We start from the raw sequence: 17,401 nt of genomic DNA, 5'->3' as shown, positions 1-17,401 counted from the left end.
GCATTTGGTTCAGATTTGGAGCATACATTGCATCATTGCATTTTATTAGAATGTAGCAATGCCTACATGTTTTGTCCCTGTCAAATACTATTCATAAATGCTTTATCTTGTGCTCTAATGCAGAGGTTCCCAAACTTTTCAGATCATAAATGTAACATTGAAATTCCCCAAGTAGTACGTCCTACTGTAGAGATATAAAAATAACTGATTTCACATGCAATAGCCTCAGAAGTGCTTAGTAACGACAATATATAGCTATCAAAGAATGTCTTTTTTTTTTTTTTTTTTTTTTTTAACTCGTATTTCACTTAGACCTTGATGTGAGCATGTTCTACCATTTTCACACACGCACGCACGCACGAACACACACACACACACACACACACACGCACGCACGCAACACACACACACACACACACACACACACACACACACACACACACACACACACACACACACACACACACACACACACACACACACACACACACACACACACACACACACACACACACACACATAGGAGAATACAATGACCGTTAGGGTCTTTTGCAGCTGAATGGCACGTCCTTTGCAGAACGTAAGTGCTTTACATGCTGCCTCAAAAAGTTTTGTGCCTCCAACAAAACCATTTGTACGGCCTATTCAAACAAGAGTTTCCACACAAGCATACACAAACTCACACAACTTCATAAGCGGTCACAAAGACACACATGTACAGACACACACATACTCCTCCCTCAAATTGAAAGATCATGGCTTCTCTTCTGAGAGGGGCAATAAATACTTTGTAGCTATGCCAACAGACAGCCCCTCTTTCAGAGTCAGCACGGTCCGGTAAGAAACCAGTAAGCAAAGACTTAAAGAAAACATCAGATTATCAGTTAGTCATGTAAAAATCTACCATCAACAAAATCGATGTATTTTATTCATGGCACTAAATATGAGCAACTTGGATAGCCTTACAGCACCTGAGGCAGTGAGGCAACGAATAATTGTTGAGAGTAGTTTTATCAGATATATGTAATGCAGATGTTACAATAACACTCTTAAATCTACACAAAAATCTAGACTAAAGTTTGTACAGCCCACTGTACATTGACAGTTCCCTCATACTTTATTATTATCTTCACTAGGAGTTTCATTTGAAAAAATGTCATATTATAACTATGAGCAAATGTGAGTCAAAGTTTGTTTTTGGTCATACAGATATTTGGAAACACAATTACAGTGATCAGAAGAAAGGGAAAAATGTTTCATTTCATTGGTCACCGTATTTATCACTAAACATTAAACCCTTATACAGACACACACAGAGCACCACACAAAGAGGGAAGTGAACGCTTGCTGAAAGCTAAATTGAAACATCTTGCAGTCATGATGCCATGACTTGCCATTGTTTCCAGGCCCAAAGAGTTGTAGCAGGAGAATAGGAGAAGTGAGAGGAGATGAAGGAACAAGGGGAGAAAGGAGGACCTTTCCACCCATTGGCAGGAGAAAGCGAGAGGAGACTGATATTAGGCGGTCTGTTTTGAAAACTGGTGGACACCCCTTTGCATATGCTGTCTCTCTCTCTCTCTCTCTCTCTCTCTCTCTCTCTCTCTCTCTCTCTCTCTCTTATCCACTTGCCCTCCTTCCACCCCCAGCCTCTCTTCACCCCTCCTCCTTTCTCCTGCATCCCCCCTCCCTGGGAAAACAGGGACAACAAATTAGCCTTCTTTTCTCGGCTGGGCCCGGGGAGGAGGACACTTGGACAGCCCTCAGAGTGTCCGCCTGGAGTTCCCATGGACCCCTCTTGCCCCTTCCCCTTTCAGTCGGCGAGGAAGCAGTCATTGTGCCAGCACCTGTCTCTGAGGAAATTGGTAAAAGTGATGGCTTTGTTAGCCGTCTCCATGACAACCGGGAGAAAAGAGCGGGGCCTGCTAGCAGGGGTTGGGGTAGAGACTGGGGTGGTGAGGAGGAAGAGTGGGAGAAGGAGGGAGGGAGTTAAGGGGCTTGACAATGGAGTAGCAGTCGCATCGCTTTGGCTTTGCTAGGGATCTATGCGAAGATGCTGTGGTGTGTGTGTGTGTGTGTGTGTGTGTGTGTGTGTGTGTGTGTGTGTGTGTGTGTGTGCGTGCGTGCGCGCGCGTGCGTGCGTGCGTGTGTGTGTGCGTGTGCGTCTGAGCGCCCTCTTCCCTGTGGGTGACACTGTGACATCCACCAGTTAAGCAAAGCAGGGCTGTGAATGGGTTGAAAGCAATAAGGTCAGTCACATCATGTCCAGAGAATATCCCCCTCAGAGCAGACAACACACACTTTTAATAATTAAACAGTTAGCTTTTCATAAAGTGCAGAACAACTCAAACTTTCACGCCAAGAGTATAAATGAGACATTCTGGGGTGTTTTGTAATTTGAAGTCTGAAGTATGAAGAGTCCTTTTAGGTAGTAATTGATAGTGATGAATGATTAAAGTCAAATGTTGTGCATTTTTGACTCTAAAAGAAACAACTTTCTGGAGAAGAGTTATTTGGTGTTTTTTTTTTCAAGGCTGTAAAGGAAACGTGCGTTGATCTGTGATTAGTGTCAGTTCTGCACAATGAAGGGAATGTACAAGAAGCACTGATGCTGCCACTCATCAAGTTGCCCTCCCTCCTGTGGAGCTGCATCATTGCTGAAACTAAGAAATGACTCCTTGAAAATGTCTTTGAGACTTCTTGATAATAAATTTTAAACATATTTATGCTGTCATGTTGTTAACTTGGTCAGAAGTTGGTTAAAATGCTCTGACTGGAGGGCTTTAACTTTATGGCAACATGTTCAACCGAAACACAACATCTCAGCTGCTGTAACCTCACCTTACTTGCAGAGAGTCCAAATGTGACGAGCGCATCGAGTATGGGAGGATGGAGTTTTATTGCTTTGCCCTAAATTCATTCATGTTCTTTACAAACACAGTAGAGGTCATATCGGTCTTTGCCCTGCACCACCAAGTTATGGCAATACCTGCATCAGACCAGCAGATGGTGCTCATTCACTGGGTCTTGTAGAAGCAGTTTGCAGCAGTTTTGAGTCCACATTTTTGAGTGTACGACCTGAGTGAAGGGATTACCTGTTACTTAATTGAATAAATGTTCCATGAGAAATATGAATTAGATAAAAGACTTTCTAAAGACATGGTAGGTGGAATGAGAAAGACAGAGCACTCAATCCATTCAAGTCTAACATGGGAAAACTTTTATTTTTGTTTGAATTACTTATCAATATTTAGACTTTATTATTAGTGAGTTCTAAATAGAAATATAACATTTTTTTTAAAATTTTTTATATATAAGCTTCAGTTTAATCGGACTTGCTACTCAGTGTTCAGAGTCAGCATATAACATGATTCAGCTCTCCCAGAAATTCTAACTTGGTCATTTGAAACACTGAAATAGCAATAAGTTACGAATTTATTTTCGGTCTTCCTTTTTATTTTATTGTGTGTGTGTGTGTGTGTGTGTGTGTGTGTGTGTGTGTGCGTGTGCGTGCGTGTGTGTGTGTGTGCATGCGTCCGTGTCTGTGTGACTTCACATTTGAAGACATGATTGATGACACCTGCGCTGCACAAAAAGGCTAGATATCCAGATTAGGGGGGGAACAACTGTATTAGGGGTCAAGATCAGGAAGCTGCTGTCAGTCACAAATCCACAATGGTCATTTTGAATCCTCCCACATGAGTCTGAGGCTGCGCAAGTGGTGTGTCATAAGCGAATATCCTGTGGAAGGAGCAATATAGTGGTTCTCTATGAGTCTCCTGTGATGTTGGATGGTCGAGTGTGTGCAAAGAGGAGTATTTCTTTTGTTCATGTCACCGTTATAAGAATTCACCTTCGCGGTTTTAAATGACAGAAGAGACAGATCCTCTAACCTTTTATCTGGTGCAACATTGCTATTTCATACTCCTTCAAAAGAGAAAATAAACTTTTATGGGTAGCCTTGAAAATAATTGGCCCTGTGTACTACTGCTTTCTGTATGTGAGTGTCATTCCAAGCAGCATCTGTGAATATTGCCATATGGGAACGAAGTGAATGCGGTGGGTTTAGAAAGGCCTCTAAAAGTGTCTTCACTGCTGTCCAGCGCTGTGATTTATCTCCTCTCCAATGTGAGGCTGCACTACATTCACTGAAACAAAATTCTCTCAACATCTGGAGCAGATGCATATATTTATCTGTGTGTGTGCGCACAAATGTGTGCAAGCATATGGACCCATTTTCTTTTTCATACAGAAACTCTTGAAATGATACACACCCCTGATGCAAAATTTCAGTATTTTTCACGAGAAACAAGTCATTAAGATGTTGATCTTTCCTCCCTCTCTCTCCCACTGTCTTGTACACACTTTGTTGTCTGTCCTTGTGACTTAGATATGTGTGTGGGCAGATATAAATAGAGACTTTGAAAGCTTGCAACTTTTGTCCTCACCCCTGACCACACACACACACACATGTATTTGTTCAATGGACACTATTAATTACAAAATTGTAATTTTGACAGACTGATATTCAGACTGCCTGCATTTGTGGAGCTCGCACATCAGCTTACTCTTTCTTATAAAAACACAGTGAATGATTTGCAGAAATTATTCAGACTCTCATTGTCATGCACAACTTGCCGACAAACAGAATCCGTTCCAGCAACACTGTCTGATTATAGACACGCAGTCTCCATGCTATTAAGAGATTCTGATCCTTCCTTTGCATCATATTAACCTGAACAAATAATACTGTACCTGCTTTTTCCCTGGTAGAGCTAAATAATCATTAGAATTTATCATCTGGGGAAGGTCAGCACAAACTTTAATGACAATCCGCTCAAAAGTTGCTGAGATATTTCTGTTGAGATTAAAATGGTCGATGAATCATCTGACAGATGTTTCCATCTATAGATCCATATCGGTAAAGTGGTTCAAAACAGAAAGGGTTGAGCAGCACATGAAAAAGGAGACACTCCTGTTTTTCTTGGCATTGATGCTGAAAACTACTACCACAAACTTACATAAAATTTTACTCAATATAAAAAACACCCTCGAGCAACTTTATTCAATTCGCGACTTTATTCAATTCGCTATTAAACAAAAGTATAGATAATCACAGGTTCAGCGATACTATCATTTATAACAGCTCCTTGCATCAATATTTGTGTGTGTGTGGTCCTTCGTATGTGTTAAAATGCCCACACTTGTGTTGTTGCACTATTTATTTGTTAAATGGTCTCTAAATGCAAACAACTGTTTCCATTTATTTTATAGTGCCTGCTGTAACAGTTCTTTAGGGAATTAACGGATATTTGTAAAATGCTGGAGAGGAATGGTTTGCTATTTGTTTACTACTTGGTTACTACTGTTTTACAGAATGAGTCTGTTTTATGATCAAAAAGGGGGGGGGGGAACTACATGGTTAGTGCTGTTTATACATGCTGTATGTAACATGCTATTTAGCTTTTTGGATGATAATTATTGAGGAGTGCACCATCACCCATCACTGGGGGTTCACCTTGGACATGTTGTTAGCCTATAAGCTTAGACATGTAAACAGACAAACACACACTCACGCCTTCAGTCTCTGCTGAGTCATAGTTCACTTCATTTTTCTCCCACAGTCTGAGGACAAGAAGGTGGAGGAAGTCAGCAGCGATACGGAGGATCAGACGAATTTCAGAAGACCGACAGACTCCAGTCGAGAACCGTTTTGATGTGAGGTAACTGTGCTGACCTCTGAGCCAAGGTGCTGTTCCACAAATTCATTAATGATTACTACTGTAAGTTTTGCACACTAAACATGACGTACTTTTACACTTTCAAATATTCAGTTCTGAACATCAACAGTTTCATCTGAGCAAAGTTCTTATTTGGTAAGGTCAAAAGAATCCATTAGGTCTCAATAAGTATCACTGTCAAATTAATGCTGGCAACTGTCTGTGTATATATATGATCAACTGTGAGTGGGTGTAGCTGTCTATCAGTGGCGCCATTGGGGCCATGGCCTTCCTTCAATATAATGTCTAAATCTCATTACCCTCCTATGTGCTAATATGATGCCAAAACGTGCATGTTGGGTGCTTTTATTGGCCAGCCAGTCAGTGACCTTCAGCATGTCCTCTAGAAATGTGGCATGCCATCTTTGTTCTCCCATTACCTAAAAAAGTCAAAAGATTGCTGTTGAGTTACAGCTACTTTGAGCACATGGTAGATATTTAACAAAATACTAAAGGAGGAGAAAAATGTGCATAAAACCTACTGCAAACATTTAACCTGTTATAGTCCAATTATGATTTTCCCTACACACCAAAACATACAGAGATTAATTGATACAAAACATCAACCAACCAGATTCCCGTCCTTGTTTACATCTCTTGTGTAAATGGCTGATGATAGTCATTGTGCAACTTGATACCTTCAGTACTGTGTGTACCAAAATACCAGTCTTTACCATGTAGTGTTTGTAATGTTGCCAATAATCAGGCAGTATTAACGGCGAGGTTTAGTGGTAATTCAGTAAATTACAGAATTTACTGGACTTGGTAAATTACCCCAGACGTGATTTTTCTTTTTTTGTTCTTTAATTCTTAATGTTTTGCTTACAAACACTTACTTATGATTGTTCCTCTCTCTCTCTCTCTCTCTCTCTCTCTCTCTCTCTCTCTCTCTCTCTCTCTCTCTCTCTCTCTCACACACACACACACACACACACACACACACACACACACACACACACACACACACACACACACACACACACACACACACACACACACACACACACACACACACACACACACACCGCAGACATCACTGACATGCTCACACACCAGCAGACAAACACCTTAACATCAAACCTCATGCTTGGTGCAGACAGGACCACACATACTGCCTCACACACAAAATGTTTGGAATGCTATAAACATTTATTTCGTTTGAAAAGAAGATTTTTCTGTGTGTGTGTGTGTGTGTGTGTGTGTGTCTGTGTGTGTGTCTGTGTGTGTACGTGCATGCGTGTGTATCAGTGTCTGTGTGTGTATACGTGTATGCGCACAATTTTGCTGAAAGGGAAGGAAAGTTTAACTCCACATGTAGGCCACCAGATAGAGAGAGATGAAACATGACCAAATATTTTGGGTGTGTTGTCTGTAAAATGGGACAGGTTTATATGTAAAAAGAGTGAGTCATTGCTTACCCATTAAACATTCCAAAAGAAGTAAGAAGTCATTTTCCGAAGCATCTCCATTTTTGTACTTTTAAGGATTTTTAGGAGTCACAGATATGCAGGAGAGGAGTTAGGGTTGTGACATTTTCATTTATGTTAAAATGATTCCTCAGCTTGTTGCATTTTTTTATTATTATACTGCATATAACAGTCAAAAATATGTATTCATATATATATATCAAATATGATGTTCCAATACCAAGTATACTGCCAATTTAATTTGAAATAAAGAAAAGAAGTGCATTGCTTCCTAAATGCAGGAAGATTTTTCTTCGTAAAGAACGTCATGAGGGTCTTGCTAACACAAAGTAAGGCCCTAAACCCCCAAAAAGTCTGGGTCCACATGTTGGCCCTGTGTACGTGAGAGACCTCCCAGACAGTCCATCAGACAGATTGTGGCCAAGGACAGACACACACACGCGGATATAGACAGCTAGCTGCAGTTGAAACTGTGGTCAAGCGCTCTCCTGTCTTTCCTGTTGTCCATGCTTGACTTCCTCCCTCTTGTTTTCTTCCATACTTTATGCACTTTTCTACTGTATACGCGTCTATATTTATCTTTCTCTGCTACATCTTCATACATTTGTGAAGGTAGCACGAGTCACCTGCATCTTTATGAGAGACACACTGGTGAGAGGCTCATACAAGCTTGAATATTAGACAATCCTCCCTTCTGCAGCTGCCTTTTTTGGAAAATATGATCACTTGGAATTAAAAAAAATAAATCAAATAAAAATACAATGTTGACCCCGCTGCTCTCAGTTTCAAGAGCTGGTACTCATTTAACCATTTCAGATGTAGTTTTCTAAAAAAGTGAATTGTCATATATTCAAGCCAATACAATAGATAGTCATGTAACAGAATTAAACAGCAGTGAGACAAGAATGTCCACTAAGGCAGATCAACAAAGGGACATTTCAGTGGACAACCTATGCAGTTAAAAGGGTTGGACAGACCCTTAGTTAGACAGACAGGCAGCTTACAGAGCAAAGTCCCAGCGCCCTGCAGCAGGGAGTTGCCCAGCTTTTCCCACTCTGGCTCTTCAAAAACCCAACCCAGATATTTCCTGGTTCTGACACCAGCTTGGCTCTCAGATCCCTCCTGCATTAGAAGAGAAACAAGAGAAGAATTACTCCAACTGTGTTCGAATGAAAGAGAATGAATTTCAAGGTCTGGTGACGCAGACTCGAACTTTTAGGAGAAAAATGCATTTATTTGTGAAAGTCCCTGGAAAACATGCTTTATATCATAGTAATTTGACATGGAATGTTTTGCAGCTGGTTTTGAGAGTGATGGTGAACAATTTTGATTTTGGGTTTTACTCCAAAAGACAGTGACCTGTATCTTGTGAAACTTAACATACCAACAGGATAATTTAACATTTTAGTTTCACAAATCAAAGTCAGTTTACCATAGTTAAAAACAAAAATACATTTACCAATCACATCTCCACAATGTTGTTTTTTTTTCCCCCTCTGAAACAGTACCTGCAACACTGCAGCAATGCAATGAGACATCTTTATCTGTGAACTGTGAGTGTGTGTTCTTCTCTGACACTGACTGGGCGAACAGGCCGGTTTTGGTTTCCACGGCAGCGACGAGGGCCCCAGAGCGCACTGGCCCTGGAAGTGGCACAAACACAAACCACAGTATAAGTGTGTGTGTGTGTGTGTGTGTGTGTGTGTGTGTGTGTGTGTGTGTGTGTGTGCGTGCGTGCGTGCGTGTGTGCGCGTGTGAGGCCGCATTTGAGCTTGTGTCTTCTGCAGTGCCCACCTCTAAACTCAGAGGGAGGCTTCACACACATACACACCCATGCATGCACACTTAAACACGCACTCTCGCCTCGGCTCTGCTCTCTCCCTGGGTGGTCTGTGCTGCAAATGTTTATGATCTAAACCAAGCTAATCCAACTGGCTTGTTTCAGTGAATTGAGAATGATTTACAAGATGCAGCAGCAGGGCCAAGGAGGGAGAGGAAATCAGAGGAAATCTTAGGGCTCCATTTCAAGTCACTCTGTGATTAGACCTGTACAACTGTCTCTGCGCCTGTTCGCATGCCTGTCTCCATCTGGTTCTGTCTCTGAATTGTAGCAGTCTTTTTTCTGTCTTCATTCATTTTTCCTCCTCTCATTGCTCAGACGGATGTCTTCATTTGACAAATTAGCCTGGCTTTGACGATATGCAAAATACATGGCAATCAGTGGATTTTCGGTTACTTGTGATTTCTTTTCACCTCTTTCTCAGCTCTTTTTCTGCTCTCCCATTTTCCCAAAGAAAAAGGAGGAAAAGCTTTGAGAACAGTCAGTTCCTGTTTTTCACACAAACACTGTCACTATCTCCCTCTTACAAAAAGGAGCTTGTTATAAGAACAAAACGATTATGCAATACCATTGTCTTTCCGTGGATAACAACATATACCTATGTCAGCATGTGATGACTTGGTCTCAGGGACAGTGCACATTGATAAAAAAAAAAAATTTTAAATGCTGCAATTGGGAACAAGGATACTTTTATTTTGTAGTACCTGTACAGATGTTACAAAGTTACCCTAAAATCAGAATATAGAAATATATAACAGTTATGAAAAGAAAAGAGAACAGTATTGTTAGTCAAAAGAACAGATGGTATGCAACAAAGAAGATGTGATACATATACTTATGTTGACAAACTCCCTGATGAGAGGTGCCAAGCCATACATAATCTACATGTTTAATCACATTTTTACAATAATACATACATACATGTACAGTAATATGGAAATGACCATGGAATGCATCAATGTCTTCGCTGGCAATGTTGACATGTAACTTGAAATAAACCTTAAAAATGTAAACATTGAATTTAAACCAGCTACTTTTTTTTTTCTTTACCTGAGCCCTTAAAGAAACTATCATGACTCCAAGTTCTTGTATTCTGATGCAACCTGCAGCCTCCCTTGACACAAAGACATCTGGCTTTACCCTCAGACTGTTTGTCTTGGTGAAAACTATTTCATATAAGGAAGGGGAAAAAAAGGACACCACCATCCTTTTTTGCCTTTTGTGGAATTCACAGACACATTTGCATCTTGTCAAGTGAGCTTTCAATGACACCAGCCCAGTTTTCCACTTAAAGTTATGTGCAGTGTCTCGCACACATCAGCTCCCTGTGGTTAACCAGCCAAGCAGTAATCTCTGTGAGTGTCAGTGGTTTGGTTTGACTTTTATTGCAGCTTCGCTTTTTTGCCAGATCCCCCTTTTTTATGAAGCGAGAGAGATGCCACCTGCGTACTGACAACACCTTGTAAACTGGGCGGGTGAAGAGGATAAACAGAAAAATGTGAGGGGCCTTTTGTAGCATGACCATATGGAGCGCAATGGTCTGTTTGAAATGCTCTAATCTATAGTGAGTGCATTCACTTACAAGCATATCGATATTCAAGTTTAAAATTAGTGAACAAGTTTCTGTGTACTCCTTAAAGTACATGTAAAGTAATGTCATGCCATCAGACTTTGTAGTCCAGCCGGTGGATCTTGATGAGGTAAATAGCACCACTGAGTGTTTGATTTTGGTTTTATAACCATTATTCTTGCTCTGGTGTTGCATACACAGCAATGTATGGCCTGCAGAGAAATGAAATGAAAAACAGGACAGAGGAGTGGATGCATTTCTCTGCCGATGGAACTGATTTTATCCCTCTATTGCGCCTATTCACCTCTAAAAGGAGTCAATCTGAGCATGTGTCCATTCAATGTATGACTGAACTCTTACAGTGTAACAGCATCAGCTCTTCGCATAACAATGGCCAAAACTCATTTGGAATTATCTTCCCTTACAATTCCCGGCTGTAACCAGCTCCTTCTCCATAGCAACAGCACCCAACTGTCATGGGTATTGCAGTATTTTAAATGACATGCAAAACATTATTTCTCAGACACAAAGCTGAAAAAAAACCAACTGGTGGCTACACCTTTAAGGATGTCACATTAGCCATGAGAGTCCCTTGTTTCTGTGTGCAGTAACATAAAGATATCACTTTAAGAAAAAGAAAAAAAAAAGAAAAAGGGAATATAGACAGGGAGAACATTATTTGGGGTCTGAGCAAAGTGAACAACTTACATCGGACATTACATCCAAATTACTTGGGCACCATCTTTGAACTTAGTATCCAGTTCTTTTATAAAATGTGTAATCAGACCAAAAATGAAATGCTACAGTGCATCATTCTTTCCCTCCAAATGAACCGAACTACAGGTTTGAGAATACTCTAGTTCCAAACCGTTAACTGGATCTTACAGGATCTCTGAAATAGTCTGGATTTTCAAGCCCCTCATAGTAACAAGAGCTTAGTGGGAGACCCTCAACTCCTTCTAGTACTTGACAATTTTGCGGTGCTTATTGGGCTTAGACCTTAACTGGTGTTTGGCCATATTCCAACCAAGACCATTGAAGGAACTCTTTTTCCGCACACTTATGGCAATTTAGTTCCTTAAACTATAATTCTCATTTCAACACCTTTCACTGCTTAGACTATATTCTGCCTTTTTTCCTGCAATTAAAATGCTTCATCATCTTTCAGCTGCTTCTTCATACAAAGTTAAGCCTGCAGTGCAGTTTAGCTCCCAGCCAGCCATCAAGCAATGCAGCACAGCATCAACTTTTTCATCACTCATTTTCTTCAGAAATTGTCTTCTTCATAGTTTCAGTATTATGGCATTCCAGCAACAATAGACACTCAAGCTTGTTTGTCTCTTTGTCTTTTTTTCTCTCTCTCCTTCTTCCCTCCCTTCTCTTGCTTGCCTGGTTTCAAGCAAGCAGTAACGAGCAGTCAAGCTCATCTCCTGGCCAGAGCAAACAAAACCAAAGCCACATTCCCCAAGCTCAATTTGCTGTTACGTCTCAGCTCTCTGAATTGGGAGTTTTCAAGCTTGAAGTCTTGAAGAGTAGCTGGGTGGCTTCTGGCTGCTAATCTGCTCACACCACTTCTGGTGTGTGTGAACCCGAGTAATTCCCTCTGAAAAGAAAGAATTTATGTTTTGTTTTTTTTGTTTCATATTCATCATAACCATAATCATGGTCGCCCAGATTTAATTCATGAGAAATTCCTTTAATGCATTATCAGTCAAATTTTGTCAGCAGTAATGACAAAAAAAGTCAGAATAGTAAGGATTTAATTTTTTTTTAAATCTGTTCTGTTAAATTCAGTTTTTATATTTTGTCCTCTTTTATTCTCGTGTCTCTGTAAGTAAGTTAGACTATAACTTCCTATCAGTGACTATTAAAAATATGGTGTCTATGGCAACAAAATAATATTTACAAATCCTTTCATCCTCCTTACAACTGAAACATTTTATAAAAAAAAATTGTACTTTGTATGTTTGCTCCCACTCTTATCAATTGGTAGAACAATACAGGAATTTTAAAGATTTTTATGATGATATGTAAATAATCAATGTAAGCCTGCAAAAAAAAAAAAATAAAATAAAATAAAAAAAAAAACTCCTCTCCACTCCTCTGCTGTCAGGAGGAACCATAGTACAGAGGAAATAGTTTCCCACACGGACGCATTTCACGGAAAGCACCCATCATGCAATGCTAACTGTTAGCTCCCTTTACGCGATCGCTCTCGAGTATTTCAGCGAGCAATATAATTTCTGCCACTGCCGCTCATCCGATTGACTGTTTGGTTTTTCAAAAAACGTGTCCGGCTGGTGGTGAGCTGTCTTTAAAACGGCGGCATCGCGCGTTGCCCCGCACTAATTGTTAGCCAAGTGCTAACAACAGTGACAGCAACTAACTTACATGCGTCTACCGCTGCTGTCATTTCCAGCCAGCCGACCAGCAGGGATCAAGGACACTCTGACAGGTATGTAAAGATTCATTTTTGTAAAACGTTTCGGCTGTCGCACATGTCCACGCTGCATTGAGACCACGGACACACAAATAAAGAGACTTCAGATCGTGTGCCACTCACGTATCTGGTATTTATTATACATAATGTTCACATGACGGAAAACACTTGTGCTCGATTAAAGAGAGGAGAAGAAGAGATTGGGGGGGGGGGACGGCTATCAACATTAAAACAGGACGCAAAGTTTATTCACTCAAGTCAGTTTAATGAAATACTTCATTCTGTTCATTCAGTTTCTTGGTTCAGCACAGAAGAGTTAAATGCACACACGTTTAGTCATTTGAGATTATCACTGATTGTTCTCAAGCTGTCGTTGACAATGGTGATCATTCATTTTTTATTACCAGCTGTTGTTTCAAATGTTTACCTCTGCAAGATAGGCGCCTGCAACTGGGAATCATTTTCATTCTTTTTTTTTTTTTTGATTGCAGATTTTTTTTTTTTTCAAGTAATTTCCTCTATAAAATGTCAGAAAATAGTTCAAATGCTTCTCTTCCCAAATCTGAAAGTGAGATATCGACATTAAAAAAAACAGTATATCTGTATATTTTAGAACAAGCAAATGTTTTGTCATTTTTGTTTGGACAGGACTCAAATGATTAATTGATTCATTATCAAAACACTCAATTAATTTGTGTCTACCTTTCCTTGTTTGCCTCAGTGCCCAGCACACATCATGGAGCTCCAGGCGGTGCTGATGGCGGCTGGTGGGGGTTCTCGTATGACTGATCTCACATACAACACCCCCAAACCAATGCTGCCCGTTGGCAACAAGCCCCTTATGTGGTATCCCCTTAATCTGCTGGAGAGGGTGGGCTTTGAAGGTGAGACACTTTATCTATCTCTTCAACTACTCCTGCTTCACCTGCCGCAATTACCGCTCCACTCAAGACCCCGTTTCCGTTTAAATATATTAATCGGGACATATGCGACCCGGCCGTGATCGGACCGCAAGTGGCCGCCAAAAGTACAGGTGGAAACACACTCAGGAAGCATTATGCTCTGATCAGTTCAGGCCACATTCGGGAGTGGCCCGGCACGCATGCGGCCACATGCGTTCAGCGGTGGAAACGCAATGCGGCCTGAGGACGCATTGTAAGACCGCCTACACAGCTGACGTACTATGAATATCATTAAAACTAAATGCAGCTCCACGTTCCTGTGCTGGCATCTGACCCGGTGCTCCGGTGTGTTACCGTCATGTTAAAAGTTCGTTATTTTTTTTTTTTCTCCATCCAGTCGTTCACCTGATCTGATCTCTGCCTGCTCTTATTTATTTTTATTTACTCTCCTGTGTGATTCTGCTGAGTGGCTGAACTGTGGCCGACTGACAGCAGGAGAAACTTACTGCAAACAGACGTTACGAAGCAGCTGATTAGTGAATTAAAACACATGGCGCTAGTCTCACCAAAGCCTCCTCTGAGTATGTATTTTTTTCTTTTAGTTAATACCGTGTTATTTCCAACACACATTATCCATAGCAGTGGGAGAGACGGAGCGGAGACGCGCTGCGGATCAATAATTCATGAATTAATATTCATCTAACGAGCCGGACGTTTCAGGCTGTGAATTAGATTTACAAACTCCAGTGTTCAGACATTCACAAACGTGAAATACGTCATAGCCCTATATTTGTAACAGACAGCACATTAATTAGCCCACCTGTAGCCTAAACTCCTCTTCTCATGCATCTGTTTGTCGTGTAGTTTATCTCCTGTAATTGCCGACACACGTCAGACCCACAGCTGAGATCCGCTTCCCCCTTTGATCCACAGCAGCGGAGACGAGCTGGAACGATGAATTTATCTGACCCGAAACAGTGAGGTTCTGATGCTCAGGTTCTCGTTCTTGGGCTTATTTACTTGTATGTTTTCATGACGTAGCCTACGTGTTCATTTGTATAAACACCGGGGGAAGTGAGATCTGATCTTAGGTGGTAACCCAGGATGCATGTTGATGCAAAGTGGAAAAACTCTCTGCCTCAAGCCGGACACTTTTGATCTGATATGGGCCAGGCCAGATGTCTGGATTGAAATAGCCAAATGAAAACAGCCTCAAATACTCCACACTTAAACCTACAGTAAACTATATTCATAAATGTATACAGGTGAATTCATTGATGTGACCTGATCAGACTTTTTCTCAGGACTGTCTGAGCATGTACACTGCAGGCTTGACTTGATATCTCCCTTGTTGCGTCCCAAATTATGAACTTCCATAAGTACACCTACCTTATAGTAGTAGTGTAAATTTTGACAGAGAAGGGTGGTTTCAAATTGCTGCCTTTCACTTACCGGAAATGACTGTAGCATTTGAATGCATCACCTGGAAACATATATGCTAAAATAGTGAGTGTAAGTACTTACGAGACACAGACCCTCACTCTCCCCTTGCTTTGGTTGTAAATATCCTTCCTCAAATCTTATCTGTGCCTACCTTCAACCTGGTCAGTGGTCTAGTTAGCCGTAAGTGAAACTACCTGTGTACTGTACGGGATCTGTGAAGTGTTTCAGGGGTGCAAAGACATTCCTGGCTTCCGCTTGAAATGTATTGAAGCAAAAACACAGTAAGTTTATGTGGCCCACCTGGAATATTTGGAACAAAATGTGTGAAAAGAACCTTTTAAAGGTGGAATCAGTCAGTGAGTCTGCAGAAGAACTGTTGTTTGAACTCAACAGCCAAACAAATGCACCCCTCCCCTAGGTGCTTCTATTTAGAAGCTCTGCCCCCCCAGACTCATGATGCTACAGTTGCCAAGCTGACGTGCACTATATTATCTGTTGTGATGTTCCAGTGAAGTCACATTTCCGAGTGTGAAACACAAGCAGTTGTTAAACTGAAGGACAAACTATCAAATTTGGACGAACATTTTTACAATCTAAAATTAATTGAAATGAAATGAAAAAAATAAATAGTTACACTTTTTTTTAGCTGTTACATTTTAATAACAAAACCAATTGTAATGTTTTACTGTTGTCAAGGTCAGTGATTGTTTTGCTGTTTGGTACCTAAAAAAATCAGGCAAGTACATTTGGAAATTGTCACTAGCACCACTGGGATGCTCATTTCAATGCATAAAATCTATTAATACCGTTTTATAGATGTACTTTTGCCAGCTTGTCAGCACATTATCAGCCATTGTCAAGTGTGCATTTCCTGTCTAGATTTACAGTCCAGATTTCTGACGTGTGCTACAGCTTGCAGCGGGTCCAGAAGCACTGAGCGTATGAAGGGGTTTATTTGCAGAATGCTGTTCGTGCCAGTAAACTGGACCGAACCTCACTTCGTCTAAATAAAAGTTGCTTTCTATACATAATCATCCTGTGTGGCCAGTAGTTTACTGTGTGTAGCCTGCTAGCCAAAGCAGTGCAATTATATTTTACTAGGCTGACACAGCTAGAGTGAACAAATGCCCGGTAGAAACCATTTAATGCAGACAAGGGTGATTAAACCAGACGGACTCTGCAATGTTTGAGATGTATAAAGTGGTCTAGTAATTTTACTAGAAATTCACGATGGATTATAGCCAAATAAACATCTCTCGTGACGAGTCCCGAAACTTAGTTTCATCGAGGATATACTTATTTTGTTGTCTGTGTTTTCAGAGGTGATAGTGATCACCACCAAAGAGGTCCAGAAGATGATGACCACAGACTTTAAAATGAAGCTGGACGTGAAGATGAAACTGGATGTGGTTTGGATCCAGGAAGACGGAGACATGGGCACCGCCGATGCTCTCAGACACATCCAGCAGAAGATCAAGGTGGGTGTGTTCTACATCCACGGGCCTCATTTATAACCGCTGCGTACGCACAAAACAGGGCCTGAAAAAGGCGTACGTCACGCTAACTTGACGGTAAATAGTGCACGCCAGTAAACAAACCATCCGTACGTGCGTTTTGGAGACGGGGGAAAAATTTATGACACAGATGTTGAGGTGGTGAATTGAAGCCAGATTGTAGAAATGAAATGTGAGAGACAACTTGATACGTGTAACAAAGCCTCTCACACATTTTAATTTTACTTTCTATCACATCTTATTTGGACATGGGTGCACTTTATTATTCTGGTAATTGTTATTACCAGCAGGGTCATTTTTGCTCGTGACCTATAATTATTACATAAGCAACTTTGAAATGTAAATGATGGAAGCAAATCTATAGCTCACATTTAATTCCGCTCATTATATCAGACGCGCTGTCACTCCCAACACGTTCCTTTTCACCGCATTTACATTGCAAACTACTGATTATCCTTTGTAAAAATCCAAGATAACATCAAACAGCA

The 17,401-nt window shown here is 40.8% G+C and overlaps 2 protein-coding genes across 2 annotated transcripts in view; one reads left to right on the top strand and one right to left on the bottom strand.

Annotated features, from left to right (window-relative positions):
* The window catches only part of tnn (tenascin N), a 169,000-nt gene that overhangs the window by 115,158 nt on the left and 36,441 nt on the right, over positions 1-17,401 (bottom strand). The gene's annotated exons all lie outside the window — the stretch shown is intronic.
* The window catches only part of eif2b3 (eukaryotic translation initiation factor 2B, subunit 3 gamma), a 30,828-nt gene continuing 26,182 nt past the window's right edge, over positions 12,756-17,401 (top strand). Inside the window, exons 1-3 of the mRNA XM_069718366.1 lie at positions 12,756-13,069; positions 13,776-13,938; positions 16,720-16,877. Of these exons, the coding sequence (XP_069574467.1) occupies positions 13,791-13,938; positions 16,720-16,877 (306 nt within the window). The 5' untranslated portion in view covers positions 12,756-13,069; positions 13,776-13,790. The remainder of the gene's footprint in view (positions 13,070-13,775; positions 13,939-16,719; positions 16,878-17,401) is intronic.

Source organism: Brachyistius frenatus, unplaced genomic scaffold (genome assembly GCF_029030835.1).
Source record: "Brachyistius frenatus isolate BFR_SWC_R1_liver_20210118 unplaced genomic scaffold, ASM2903083v1 Contig_190, whole genome shotgun sequence".
NCBI lineage: Eukaryota > Metazoa > Chordata > Actinopteri > Embiotocidae > Brachyistius > Brachyistius frenatus.
The sequence above is the reverse complement of the archived record's forward strand: the minus strand, read 5'-3'. Positions and strand labels throughout refer to the sequence as shown.